At 43.3% G+C, this 14,435-nt stretch overlaps 2 protein-coding genes across 14 annotated transcripts in view; one reads left to right on the top strand and one right to left on the bottom strand.

Annotated features, from left to right (window-relative positions):
• Nucleotides 1–7,766, top strand: part of LNX1 (ligand of numb-protein X 1) — a 75,260-nt gene extending 67,494 nt beyond the window's left edge. For 8 of the 9 annotated variants that reach the window (XM_040700234.2, XM_015285527.4, XM_046941175.1 and 5 more), the window contains 3 exons: nt 81–279; nt 6,281–6,439; nt 7,051–7,766. In XM_040700234.2, coding sequence (XP_040556168.1) covers nt 81–279; nt 6,281–6,439; nt 7,051–7,186 — 494 coding nt within the window. In that variant the 3' untranslated portion in view covers nt 7,187–7,766. Of the gene's footprint in view, nt 1–80; nt 280–4,548; nt 4,661–6,280; nt 6,440–7,050 lie in introns of those variants that run through there. The other variant, XM_015285531.4, reaches the window with a different exon arrangement.
• An 872-nt stretch (nt 7,767–8,638) lies between these two features.
• Nucleotides 8,639–14,435, bottom strand: part of FIP1L1 (factor interacting with PAPOLA and CPSF1) — a 37,420-nt gene continuing 31,623 nt past the window's right edge. For 3 of the 5 annotated variants that reach the window (XM_015285534.4, XM_025150190.3, XM_015285533.4), the window contains 3 exons: nt 12,857–13,076; nt 9,590–9,727; nt 8,639–8,885 (listed from right to left, as the gene is read on the bottom strand). In XM_015285534.4, the coding sequence (XP_015141020.2) occupies nt 8,738–8,885; nt 9,590–9,727; nt 12,857–13,076 (506 nt within the window). In that variant the 3' untranslated portion in view covers nt 8,639–8,737. The remainder of the gene's footprint in view (nt 8,886–9,589; nt 9,728–12,856; nt 13,077–14,435) is intronic. The other 2 variants (XM_025150189.3, XM_015285535.4) reach the window with 1 other exon arrangement.

The following is a 14,435-nucleotide window of genomic DNA, read 5'->3' on the forward strand; positions in this document are numbered from 1 at the left end:
CTGGATATGGCTTGTTATCGATGGGGATGCATCTTAGCAACATCTGCAGTGTTTTTTCAACCATCCCTTTCTTATCACAGGTGACATCCTCTTGAATGTGAACGGAATCGACCTGACAGGGGTCAGTCGGAACGAGGCTGTGGCCCTGCTGAAAAACACCAGCTCTTCGGTGGTGCTCAAGGCCCTGGAGATGAGGACATGTGATGGCCGGGAGCGCAGCGAGGCCGCCGAGCACAGCGAGTGGTCGCCGTCCTGGGTGACGTGGCTGGGGCTGCCCCGGTGAGTCCGGCAGCGGCCGCCTCCCGCTGAAGGGGAGTGGGAGGAAAGATTTGTGTTCTCTGGCAGTTCTCTCTTTTGGCTTGATTCATTGCCCTGACATGTTAATTAAATCCAGGCTCCGTCACAGACTTTCCTCTAAATACCTCCCTTTTGTAAGTGGGTATGTGTACATGGAAAAATAGACACGCAGATCCCTTCGCAAGGGAGGGAAGTATCCTGAGTTGTTCCAGTCCTGAAAACATATCTGGCACTTAGGGAGTGAGAGGAAGAACTTGTATGGAAGCCTTGGCTCGACCACCCTGCAGAAGGCAGAGCTGCCCCTCCTGCTGCTCCCAAGCTGCACAGCCTTCATTCTCCCTTGCCAAAGGCAGCTGGATTGTTTGGCTTTGCCCAGATGTTGCACAGTGCATACGGTTGGCCAGCATCTCCAGATCACCTCTCTTCACCCCACCCCCGACTGGAAGAAGCACATTTGTCACACACAGGAAGCAGCTGTGTTGTCCTTTCAGTAAGGATAATGAAAGCCACGTCACATGCCTTGAAGTTCTCTCCCAGTTGGTGCACACAGCGTATACCTGCAGCTTCAGAGACATTTTGTGGAGTACAAACTGAAAACACTCTGTGAGTCTATGGATGCACAAAGCCAGCATCACACTGGTGGCAACCCTCCTTCCCCAGCCTCAAAGAATGAAGAATTCAGCCTACTAGCAACTTCCACCCATATTCCTGAAGCCGGTGGCAGTTCAGAAAGTCTCTTTCTCTTGTGAGAAGAGGCAGTCTGCAGGCAAGTGGGCCTTGCCCAAATTCAGGACATGACCTCACCTTCCCACTTGCACAGAGATTGGATGCTCTTCCTCCTCCTGCACTGAGCCATGCTGAGCTCCTTCACCTTGCAGCAAGCTCTGCTGTGATGGCCAAATGATGCCTTGCATGGGTGTGCTCTGTGACCCCGTCTGAAGCTAACACCTTTGTCTAGAGCAGGATGGTTGTGTGCCTATCACCCATGGATGGGAGGTTCCTCCTACAGTGGAGAGGACTGAACTCTTATTCCTGCGAAGGAAAAGCAGTAACAAGAAAAAGCAGAAAACCAATGGCCTTTCACCGGCTCCCTTAGGAATGCTGAACTCCGCTATCCCAGTCGTATGGCAGGCAGGCAGAAATAGTGAGGTTCTCACTCCTGCTCACTTCCTCTGCGTTTCTGACTGTGACCACTGCATTTTACAGGTGATGACATGCAGCACTGGAGCATGAGTAATGGTCCTTGTTGAGAGAAGGCAAGCAGAGCAGGTCTTGTGGTGCTGAGTCCTGCCTTTGAGTCCATAGATAAATGGGCACAAGCGATGCATCCTATCTGCTTCTGCTCTCAGCGCACCTCTGCTCTGTTGCATAGACAGCCTGAACTGCCTGCTTTTCATCTCCTACCCACAGCTGCCCCAAGTTCCCATGTCCTCATTGAGGTGACTGAGGTGAAGGACAGAGCTCCACAGTGCTGCAGACTCACACCTGGTATTTCCATCCATCAGTACTGCTTTGAAGTGTGTGAGGAAAAGGGAGGTATTTTTTTCTTCATTTAAAAGCAATATCTAGGCTCCCTCTATCCCCCCTTCCAAAGGCTGCATGTGTGAAGCTATTCCCACCTGTTTAGTCTGCAGGAAAATCAGCCCCAAAGTCAGCAAGCTTGCAAACAGGAAGCTCATTGTGCTCGAATCCCAGCTGCAATGGCAAGCACAGTGTGGCCTTTCTCTGCCAACCCGGAGTAGGGCATTAGTATGCTCAGGCAGCACGCTGGTCCCACCACCAGGCTGAGATAGGGGCCAGGGTTGGGCAGGAGCGATGGTAACAAAGGTGTACTTCATCCTCAGAAGGAATTGGTTGGTGCATGTGGGGCACGAGGATCAGATCTGGATTTGCTCATTAGGTACATACAGTTGGAGTCTTCACTTTCCCCCACAATGCACGCTCGTATGAATGTATCGTATGAGCTCGTTTCCCCCCCCGGTCTGAGCATTCAGCCTTTTCCTACCTGCCCTTCAGTGTGCATTTGGCAAGGATCACAGCCCAGCAGATCTCGAGGTATTTCCAGAAGTCCCATGGATTTCCAAGCTGCTACAGAAAATGATTCTCTGCCTGCACACGCCTCAGACAGGCCCGTCTGGGTAAAGGTGCCTGGCGTGCAACCATGGAGCAAGGAGCGTGAAGTAAAACCATACCGTTTACCAGAGGGACTGCTCCAAGGTGCCCGCATCTAAGAACAACTGGAACAGCTAGTGGAAAGATAGCAATGTCAGAATCATCGCTGTATGAGATCATGTGAGGTACTCGGGAAGATGGACAGTGCATACCTATGTGAGGAAAAACCTCTGGATCGAGCCGGTAGCAGCAGAATCAGACAGCCAGGTGATCTGTCCTCACTGAAGCTCACCGCATCAGAAAAGCCGTCCTGCACAGTTCAACGTTTGCGGAACTCACTTGAATTTTGGCAGCCTTAATATTGGCCTCAGTCACTTTTCTGTGATTTGCTAGTACGTAAACAGCTTCCCTGTTCTTTCTGTAGCACTGTCCAGCACGGGGTGGCCATAAAATAGACACACATGTGAATCTGACATCTGTCAAAACTTGGACTGCATGGGCGCAGGGGCTGCGGGCTGTAGGAAACAGTGATGCAGAAACGTAAGCATTCCAGCCTGGAGACTTATTTCAGGGTAGCTAATTTAATTTTTTGTTGTTGAGGAAGACGGGTCACGTTTATTGTTGGAGGGAAATGTTGTTAAGGATGCACAGAGCAAATAATGTGTAGCAGCTGGTGAAAAGTATTTCTCTGGCCCTGTGACGTTTCTCCTGCTCCGGCCTGTGTTCCAGCTCTCCTTTCTTTTCTCTCCTTACGTTTCCTTCCCCCAGCTAGCACTTAAAAATACTTTATACATCATCCTGTCATAACATTTACAAGCGTTAGTACTTCACATGAGTGCTTTTGTTCATCTGCAAAGTGAGACGAGGAAGACAGGAGTTGGCCAAAGTCATTCCGCAAACCAGGGGTAGTACTGGGCCTAAAACATGGAGCTGGGAGGAGCTCCTAAACATGGGCCTAAAATGTGGAGCTCTTCCAAATTAACTCCCTCCAGGCTCCTATGGGTGCACTTCTCACACATGGCTCCGCTCAGGTGCCAGATGCTCCCCTGTTGCAGTGCCCCATTTTCCCAACCTTATTGCTGCCATCCTTCTGCGGCCAGGTTGGCTTTGAATCCCAGGTCACGGGGCTACCTATGCTTTGTAACAGGAGGGAACTGTACGTTGCTGTTGAAAACAGGCAATTTTAAACTCCTTGGCCAGCAGTAACTGATGCTTGGATGCAGCATTTCTTATGATAGGACTGTGTCTAGGCTGCTTATCCGCAAGGCTCAAATCTGAGGCAGCTCACACATAAATTACTCCTTGTCCTCAGCTTTTTGACCATTGGCATACTTAGATATAGCAGCAAAAGACTGTGAGCAGCTTTGTTCCCAGACAGAGGGCAGTTCACTTTGGACTACTTGCAGTTTAGTGGGTTATGGCAGCTTAACTGGGTCAGATCACTTGGGCTGGGGGTTACCACCACAGAAAACTAATCTACTCAGGCACACTAAGCATCTTCAGCTGACGCAAGCAGTGTTTCATTTTCTCTCTTTGGCACTTCTTAGCTTCCCTTGATTACTACACAGCTGGAAAGAGCCAGATGAAATGCCTCCCTTCAGGCTGCTCTTTGCTGAGGACACTGCAGGAACAGCCTGGGATGTAGCTTGGCATCCCATGTGCTGGGCTCCTGACATCACTTTCATGTTCCCAGCAGCACTGATGAATGGCTGACGTGTGGTGCACTGCCATGTTGGTGCCCTGTAACCTATAGGATGGAGATGCTGAAACTCCACTTTAAAGGGGCAGGTTGCAGCCCTTTTGTCAGCAGTAGGTGGCATGGGGCATTGGGGCAGGACCTAGGGGTCCATGTCCAGAACAAAACAGCCGTGCTGAGGACAGGTGGTATGAACCTTCGGTGCTCTGTAACATCAGAACATCAGTTTATTCCTATCAAGATATGGTGCAAGGGCAATGGGCAACTGAAACTCAGCCACTGTATTAAAGAAAACTACCTTTTGGCTTGGTAGTTAGGTACGGCATGTGCTAATGCTAGCAAGCCATCTCTATTTTACTTATATCTAGCATGTACCTCAATAGCATGTATTTGTTGCCTTCCAGACTGATGGAAACTGTAACTGTCTTTTTTTTCTTTTACAGAATGTTGTACCCAATGCATGTAAGCCTTGCCTTCACTGCATCCTCTTCTCATGTCTTTAGCTGCTTGACAGTTCTTCTATAGCATCAGTATTTAACCTTCCAGTTTCCTTAGGTAAAGACCATCATGCTGGGCAGCAGAGCCCCTGCCCCCCAAACCAACACAGGGTAATAGCACTACCGGCTGGGCCCTGGCACCGCTTGGTCATGACCTTGATAAGCACCATCAAACACAGAGGTCCTGAGTGATTTTGCACATTTAAGTCCACAGATGGTAAAGCACTAATGCCTGGCTGCTGAGGAGAGAAAAAAACGTCACCTGTTTCTTACATTAGCAGCCAGTGAATGCCTGTGCAAACATTATATACCTACCATCCTGGCAGCAGGTGAATATTTGTAGGCCCTGGGGGACTAATTGATTACTACTATGAAATCCTGCTGTGAAACACAGCAGAAGTGTTATTTGGCACAATTTAAAGCACTAGACGTAGTGGTCTCTGAGATAAGGTTATTCATCCTTCTACGGAAGAAGGGTCAACTGTTTCTTAGAAACCTGAAGTGTTTCTGAATAGAGCTTGTTGCAGCTCTTGCTGTAGGCCAGCCTGTCAGTTTGGATTTGGAATAGCAAAAGGATTTTCAGGCTTTTCAGTCATTCCTGGGCAAACTGATAATGATGAGTGGATTAAGAATTAAGGACAGAAGTCTCTGTTGTTCTGTAACTATTTTTTCTTTCTAATTGGTTAAAATGGAAAGAACTAAACAGGCATTCTAAGTAATGTACTCACGAGCCATATGCAAAATGTAAGAGTCTAATCCTCATGCTGCTCTTAATTTCCCCTATTCTTTGTTTCAGCTAAGCTTTGAATAAGTATAACCTGGTTGATGCCCTGTCATTGGAGACATTCAAGGCAAGGCTGGATCAGGCCCTGGGCAACCTGATCTAGCTGTGGTGTCCCTGTTCATTGCAGGGGAGTTGGACTAGATGGCCCTCAGAGGTCCCTTCCAGCTCTAAGGATTCTATGATCCTACAGTATCACAAAATACATTTTAAAAAGACAAGAGGCAGGAGAGGCAGACTGCAGCTCACTTAGCAAAAATACTGATAGTTGTTACATCAGGATAAGCTGTTTCCAACAGCAGGCTCAGTACTCCAATGCACTGACTGAAATGAATGGGATCTGCTCATCCTCCATGCTCCAACTCACCATGCTGCTTGGCAAGAAAAGCTCAGGATTCCTTCTTCCTGGTATTCTTCTTTGTGTGAGCTCTGCCACTGCTGTAATCCTGGCTCAATGCATTGGCCTTGGATTTTTTTCTTTTTACTTCTCAGTGCCTGGCTACTTTTGACACAATTAATCACACACAGAAGATAAAAGCAGTCAGTGGATTGTACGAGGCAAATGAAATACAGTTTCTGGAATTACAGCTTACAAATATTAAATCCAGTCTGAGAGCGTTTTCATCACTTTCGGTCGTAACTAGAACGTTTCCATTAAATCTTACCATGTGAACCAACTGATTTATTATTTTAAATCCAAGATCAGCCAGCTCTTTCACTTCTAGGGTAACTGGTGGGGGAAAGCAGCACTGAAGGAAAGAAGGAAACAGCGTTTACTACAGGGGAACTCTGCTGTTATTTCACATCTTCAAAACGCTCTACAAGCATATGAAGAGGCAGATGCCTCATTAATCCAGAGTTAGCCAGAAGACATTTAATCAGACTGCTTTGTTTCAGGTATTTGTACAGCTGCAAAGAAATCGTGTTACGAAGAAATACATCCGGGAGCCTCGGCTTCAGCATTGTGGGAGGCTATGAAGAACACACCGGGAACAAACCTTTCTTTATCAAATCCATTGTCGGGGGAACACCAGCATACAACGATGGAAGGATCAGGTAATGGTAAATGCTACTTCTCACTGAGTAGTCTTTCATCCAGGTTTTTTATTTGTTAAAGAAGCTTTACTTGAATGCTGTGAATGGGGAAATAAAAGGAATCCTCTGACAGGTAGGAAGACAAGCATATTTCTTCATATTAACAAATTAATTAAGACTTTCTAGTGAGCTCAATGGAGTACAGAATTAAGCTCTGAAAACAGGACACAAGCGTCCTGAACATAAACAGATTTAACTTTAATTTTAGAGTATTTCTGGATGGCTTTCTTAGCAATCTGTAGTATAAGATGCATCAGGTTGATTTCTAGGGCAGTAAAAAGAATGCCAGCAGAGAAGCTTACCTACACCCCAAAGCTCAAATAAAAGCCAAACCAAACAACAAAACCATCCAACCACAATACTAAAAAGGGATTATAAGAAGGAGGGAAATCAACTTAGGTAGACAGTGATAGGACACTGCTCTATGCTGCTGTTCCCTTATTCATGAACAGCAGTGAGCCTGAGAAGGTATGGTGACACTCCTCCTACCCAATGAATGGACATACTGTGGCATTTCCCAAGGAGGAGTGCCCTTGTTTCATATTCTCATGTTTTGCCTTTTGTTTTTTCAGATGCGGTGATATCCTCCTTGCTGTCAATGGCAGAAACACATCAGGAATGATGCACGCCTGCTTGGCAAGGATGCTCAAAGAACTGAAAGGAAAAATCACTCTCACGATTGTCTCCTGGCCTGGCACTTTTTTATAAAACAAATCTTCGTGGAGATTACAAGACGTAATTTAACACAGAAGAAAGGCAAGCAAAAACAAGAAACACCACAGATGTCAGCCATCTTTGCTTTTTGGGAGGCCAAATATGTGTTTATAAAGAAATGGTTTGTGAAATTTCAACCTGCATGTCAAGAAAAGCCAAGTTTAGACAAAGCCAGGACACACGTCAAAGAATCACTTTAGAGTGATTTAAGCTACAGACTTGAGTCATTCCTTCCCCATGTTCTCAGGCTTTTTTTGTTTGTTTGTTTTTTATATATCTATTTAACGCATTATAAAAATAATGAGATGGAGGGAGCAGCACCTCCTGCTCACCCATTTTATTTTGATTTAGGAAAAGAATTCCTTGAATGACCTACGGAAGAAATCCTTGCAGTTTTTCTCATTGCAAAAATCAGGTGAAGGTTTTTATCCAACACACAAATAGCACTTTGGTTATGTGTACCTTTTCGGGTCGGCATGAAGCTGAGATTTTCAAGACTTTTGAGTACCCTCTGTTAGTCTGTAAAACTGTGAATTGAATTTCTAAAGTTATTAAAAATAACTGTAACTGTGTACTTGTACAGATGTTATTTTCATCCAAAAGAGAATGAACCGCTACCCTGATGACAAAGTGTAACTTCTGCTGTGCTGCCATGCCAACCTCCCATGTCACTGTGCTAGAAGGTAATCTGAAAGTGATGATGGACTTATTTTTCTCTTAAAATAGTTCTTTGCCTTTCTCTGCAAGATACTCATTTTTCAAAGTTTAATTTTTTTTTTCCCCTCCTAAAAGCCAGCAATGCGGACAGGCTGCGTTTGTTCATCTTTATCACGTTAGGCACAGCTGTCCCCGAGAACAGAGACTGAAATGAACTTTCTCTTAAGCCACTGAAAAGCAGCAGAAATGATTATCCAGTTTAATTCTTCCTTCTGCGCCCACACAAACCAGATGTAATTACCAAGTGTACGATCACCACACTCACTCAGTGTTCCATCAGACTGAGAACAGTCAGCACCTTTCCCCTTCCCCTCTTGTTTTCATTACGCTTCAGTATAAAGTTCTTGAAGAGTCTGCAATTTCTTCCTGTCCCCGCAGTAAAGGACGAGCTTTTCAAATGTGACCTCCAAAAGCTATACTGAACTCACACTGTTCCAGATGTTGGTGTATATAATAAAGCCAGCAGAAGAATGACCTTCCCACCGGCTTACGAAAAAGGGAGACGATCCCATAGAAGGAGTTTAATCCCTACATATGCTGAAAGAGCATCATCCTCTCGCTGTAAGAAAGATGTTTTCTCGCTGCTTCTTAAAAGTGAAAGGAATCTTAATGTGAAAAATTTATTCTTTTATTCTCAAAAAAAAAAAAAAAAAAACCCAACAGAAAAAAAGCCAACCGAAACCAAAACCAAAACCAAGTAACTTTCCATCTCGTACTAACAGAACAAGATTAAGAACAAATTATTTTAATAACCAGAAAAATAACAAGATTTATAGGAATCTATTTCTGGCACTAATATATATGCCAATAGGCAAAAATCACACAGGCCTATTCCGCGGGGGCAGCTTCAGTGTTTTCCTGCTCAGGAGCGGGTTCACTGCTGGCTTCTTTTCCTTCTTTGCTTCGTTTGGATTTTTTGTGTTTGTGCCTTCTGTGGCTGTCCCCTTCTTCACTGTCGTGGCGGCGTCTGCTGTTACTAAAGAAAAAGAGGGAAAATACACCTCAAGCCATTGCATGACACTTCAGGCCCCCCCTTCTTAAGAGCACTGAAAACCACAGCCTTTGCGTTCGTACTTGAAAAGTGGCGCCTGCTCCTGTTCTGTCCCACATAGAAGCTGGACATCAAAATCGAGCTGAATTGTTCAAGTAGTGGTATGTACATTCACACATCCTGTACTTTTTTACTGCGATATTTGAGTAATATTTAGATTTGCAACCCATATCCTAATAGTGATAATTCTAGTTATGTCACGTCCCTACTACTACCCTTAGTATTCTTATTCATCCCCTTCCCCTGAATTTCTAAGTCAAAAAGGATCAAGATGAACAATTCCTATGGAGCGAAACTAAGATGGATTTCACTACATTCATGTGTTAATGCTGATGAATGTCAGCTTCACTCTACCTCTTTCTGACCCATCATTTTAGATTTTTTTCCCCAAATTCATCATTTCTGTTCACTATGTAAGACAGTCACGTGCATCAGTATGAAGTTACCCCTCACCAACACCGCTTTTTGTCTGTCCACATTTTATACAGCAGACTTGTTCCAAGTAGTACATCTAAGAGTTTACAGTCTTTCCACAGAACTCCAGTTTGTTTGGGGTTCTTTTAAGAAATTATTTTTTTAAGCTGGTTAAGTCTTTAGTATCCTATTAAAAAAAAAAAAATAAATCAAACCTTCGAGATGATTTGTGTCTTGTATCTTCTTTCTCTCTGTGTCTCCTCTCTCTGTGTCGGTCATCTTTCTCTCTGCTTGTCCTATGGCGGTCATAGCCTCTTTCTGCATAGTCTCTGTATCTGTATCGTTCTTCATCACTGATTAAAAGAAGATCTTTTCAGGACAGTAACACAAAGTAGGATGTATATATGCAGAAAAATCTTTATAAGCTTTTGAGGAAAATGACAAAAAAAATCTTCACGTTGCTTCTGTGTTTCTAAACCAAATCCACAACCTATGTTAAAGGGATATTAAAGCTCTTTTGCCTTATACTCTGGACTTACCAAGTCCTACAGGAAGATACAACATAACCAGGCTTATTTTGACACTATTAAGCTGACAAAAGCCAAGTGTTTCATGCTTTCCTTTGTGTTTCTTTGCTAACATTTACCATAAGAAAGCAAGTCTTTTGCAGCGGCCTTGACAGCAGCAGATCAGACAAATCATGCCAGGAGAAAAGCTCACCTCAAGAGCTTTGTCATGCACTGCAGCAAGTGAGAATTTAAGTCAAAACAATTTTATCTGCCATAACTTGGATCTAGAGGCCATTTCCCAAATGAGAACATTACATCACTTATCATTACAGCTATGCATAAGAACTCAGAGAAGGGGTGGATGTCTGAAGCAACAGCACTGGTCTTTCTATGGAATTTTATTTGATTGTATCATGAAACAAACAAAAAAAAATAAAAATCAGCAATTTAGGGTAGCATCAAACAAAACTCAGAAACTCCTGTCATTCTAAGAAACATCACAAATACTCATACACTGAAATCAAGAGAACTACAGCTATTTGCAAAGAGCTCAAAGTTATGACTTAAGACTAAGTAATACAGCTGCACCCATTAACGACTACATTAATACAAATCCTGCACTCATAACCACACATCTCAGAGTAAGCCAATCAAATCTGCTGTGGCAGATCACAGAATGGTTGAGGTGGACAGGGACCTTTGGGTCCATCTGGTCCCATCCCTGTTCAAGCAGGGACATCCAGAGCAGGTGGGTACCCATGTCCTCCGAGAGGAGACTCCGCAGGCTCTGGGCAGTCTATACCAGTGCTTGGTCACCTGCACAGTCACACAGCTGTTCCACTCTTGGCATCATCCAGTTATTACTTCCGTGACAGTGATGCAGGTGTCAGCATCATTTCTTGAAGATCTCACTGAGGAATACAGCTCACTGCATTTTGACCTTTATCACACAGACTGTTCAGTGCTGCTCAATCTGTCATCCACCTGGACACCAAGTCCTTTCCTGTAAAGCTGCTTTCCAGCCAAGCAGATCCTACTCTGCTCTGCTCTGCTGGATTATTGGCTCCCATGACCTCAGAAATATAGGTGCTTTTTTAAAAATTACTAAGGAGCAGCCATGAGACAGGTAAGGTACCAATCACATACAGAGCTCTACATTTCAGAAGCAACTAATTGTTGCAGTCCAAAAAAACCACTGCATTTTCTCAAGGGGTATGCCCTAAAAATGCACAATTTCATCTGAGGACAGCATGGCAAAGAAGGAATAGAATACAGACAACTAAAGGTTTATTTATAAAGCACATTTTGATTATACTAATAGAGTAAAAAAAAACAATCAAAAACAATCCAATTTTCTTACTATTCTAAGAAATATATATTATATACTTTCAATTGAGAACAGAACTGCCAAAAACATATAAAAGAGTAAATTCTGAGCAGTAAAAAGGTCAAGATGATCCTTACTCCAAATCTCACCATAGTATTGCTTAAGTTTAAACAAAGGGAATTCAAATAAAAGCAATGCATCTGTGTTGTGTCTAGAATAGTTCACATTCTCTTTCTTATAGCTCAATTTTTTGAGCGCACAGAATTGAAATAAACCTTCTTAAAATATGTATTTATGTATAAACAACACATACAGAAATGTTATGCCTGCATGTTCTGTCTTTCTTAAATCACTTCCACCTTCTCTGCGATTCCTAAACCAACTCATATGAGCTAAAGGCCTCCCATTTTCTTAACATAGCCATGTGGCAACAGCTTTGCTGCAGATGGTGGATAATTTAGTCACATAAAAAAAACTTGAGGCCTGCTCTTCCCCCTCCTTTGCAGATAACTCTGGCAGCAGCACAGAGATTTCTCCAGGCCTGGAAGCTATTAAGGTTCATTTCAAGCACCCTTGAATGACCAGGCTCCTTTCTGGCCTTCAATCAAGCTGTCTGAGAAACAGATGTTTAGATTGGGCTGAGTTCTTAGAAACTGACCGTGTAACGCAGCACATGCGCACAGGAGAGGACATCACTGCAATAACCTTGGCATCTGTACACATGGAAAAGTGGCTTTCCTGCATCTAGTTTGGGTCTTTAGCTAACAAATATCGTGCAAAAAAAAAAAACACCACAAAATCTTGTGTCTCAGTTGAAGTCGTTTGTGTTGACTCTGGGTGTTCTCATTTCCCCCAGCGTAAAGCCATTAGTAAAAACAATCAGCTTAATAGCTCATGTATATTTTTCTGCAAAATTGAAATTTAACAATAAAAACTGAGAAAAGCAGTCTAGACGTCCACCCCCAATTATTTAGCAAATATTCAACAAAATGAATATGGACAAATCTGGCAAGCCAACACAACTCTATGGAGTCACAGCAAGTTCAGCACTAAATGCCTTCTGCTTGTGTGCATGAATGCAGAATAGCTGCACCTTTTTTTTTTAGAGTAATTAGGTTTGAAAGCCTGAAGAATGTTAATTACGTCTAAAAAGAAATTTAAAAAGTTGTTGAACATGAAGTAAGTTTTAAAAAGGTTGGTTGGACAGATTGGTATCCAGCCAGTGTGAGTGACTGAAGTACCCATCTCTGCAGCTCACAACACCATTAATTAAGGTCAAATGTTGTTCCGCATTGCTCGTGGCACTGAGATGGCAACTAAGGTCCATTAAATACTTCTGCAGGTTTTTGTACGACAACTGAGGTGAAAGAGAGTAGAATATCTCACACACAGTGCTTAAATCCCGCCTTCAATCTGTATTAAAACACTATGAACAACTTGGACATATACTGTAGCTTTTCCATTCCTGTTTTACATTTAGAAACTGAATTTCAGTTTCCAAGTGCAAAGGGAGCCGGGGAAGAGGCCACACCTTCCATCTCTTGGAATATACAGACGAACGTTGGACTTCAAAGCTGAAGTATACGACATAGCAAGGACTCAGGGCTCAAAGCAGAGCTGCAGCATGTTTGAGACATTGCACTAACCTGTTGAACGTGCTCGAAGACGGGCTGTGATCTCGGTCCCTTTCCCTGTCTCTGGTACGTTCTCGATCTCTGTCTCGGTCCCGGTCGCGATCTCGATCCCGAGATCGATCTCTGTCCCGCTCCCTATCCTTCTCTCGCCGTGCATAGTAATCCCACTGTTTGCTGCTGTCCATAAGACTAGACCATGAAGGAGCAGAACCTGCAAGGTGCGGAAAGGTGACTAAAGAAAAAGACGCCGGTATTAGAAAGAACAAAATCAGATACCGTAAGAAAACTGTAGCACTTATGTGTGAAAGCAGACGTTTGTTAGCCTCCTTCAATGACATTTTCCAATCTTTCCCTTTCACGTAGAAGTTATTATTGCACAAACTCTGCATTCTTTTCCATGATGCTAATAAAGGCCTCGGCACTCCTTTAAAATCTCCATACAAAGATACACTGAACCGGGTAATACAGTCAAAAAAAGGTAGGGAAAGGATACATCCAACTTTCTATTTAGATGCTATTGGGTTTTGTTACTGTATTTAAAACATTGCATGTTAGTTACTCTCAGTGTTCTCTTCACCACGTTTTTTTCATCACAGAACATAACGGTAACTTCAGAGGTTTGTCCACAAACTCTCTCTGGAGAGAAGAAATAACACTCCTGATTATACCCCGTGAGATGCTATTTCTAACAAAGACTCATCACAACCTCTGTTACTGCTAAACCACTGTAGATTCAGAAAATGAAGCACACTGTTCAAAGACCACACGCTTAAGAAGTTAAGAAGGAAGACACAGCACAACACGGTCTCACAACCTCTATAGGTAACTAGAAACAGCAGAATGGATGTGCTCCTCCCTTGCTTCTCGCTAGCTCAGATGTAATAAATAGCTCTAATCTTAATGCCCCAATTGTTTTGTCCTGCTTTCCCCCTCCAGAAGCCCCAGGGATGCATCCTATTACTGCAAAATAAGAGCTGAAATATTTAACTGGAAATAGCACTCTCTAGTGGGCTTAGAGAGGTCACAAATTCCAACTTTCCACTTATCTGATTTCCTACCAAGTGATAATATACCATTCAACAAATAGCTCGAGTTCCCCTTCATTATCCATAACACGAGAACACTCACTCGATTCCACAGTGCTGTGAAGTGACATTAATCATATAATTAATAGAAACACGTACGCAGTAACATCAAATGCATTACTAATGCTGTATTTAGTACTCCTCAGCTCTCTCTCAGCTATGTTCAGACTGCCCTGCCTATCACATCTGGAGCATGCCTGCCCCAGAAACCCTTGGCAGGCAGAAGCTCCCATCAGCAGTTTGTCAAATGTACAAAGGAGTAATACAAAAGACCTTTTGAGCAGGCAGCACAGCAGGAAAAAAACACTTCATTGTTAAAAGAGATCTGCAATGAAAAGCATTGTAATTTTTTAAAAAAGCATTTCTATGAAGGTTTGCTTCTAACAAAATGCTTGACGCTGCTTCACTTCAGGGCTACAGAGAAAACGAGGAGTTAACAGAAAAAAAATACCCTAACACAACAGTTCAGTTGTTCATTATACTGCCAAAACTGACATTCTTCTAAG

Source organism: Gallus gallus, chromosome 4 (assembly GCF_016699485.2).
Source record: "Gallus gallus isolate bGalGal1 chromosome 4, bGalGal1.mat.broiler.GRCg7b, whole genome shotgun sequence".
Taxonomy (NCBI): Eukaryota; Metazoa; Chordata; class Aves; order Galliformes; family Phasianidae; genus Gallus; species Gallus gallus.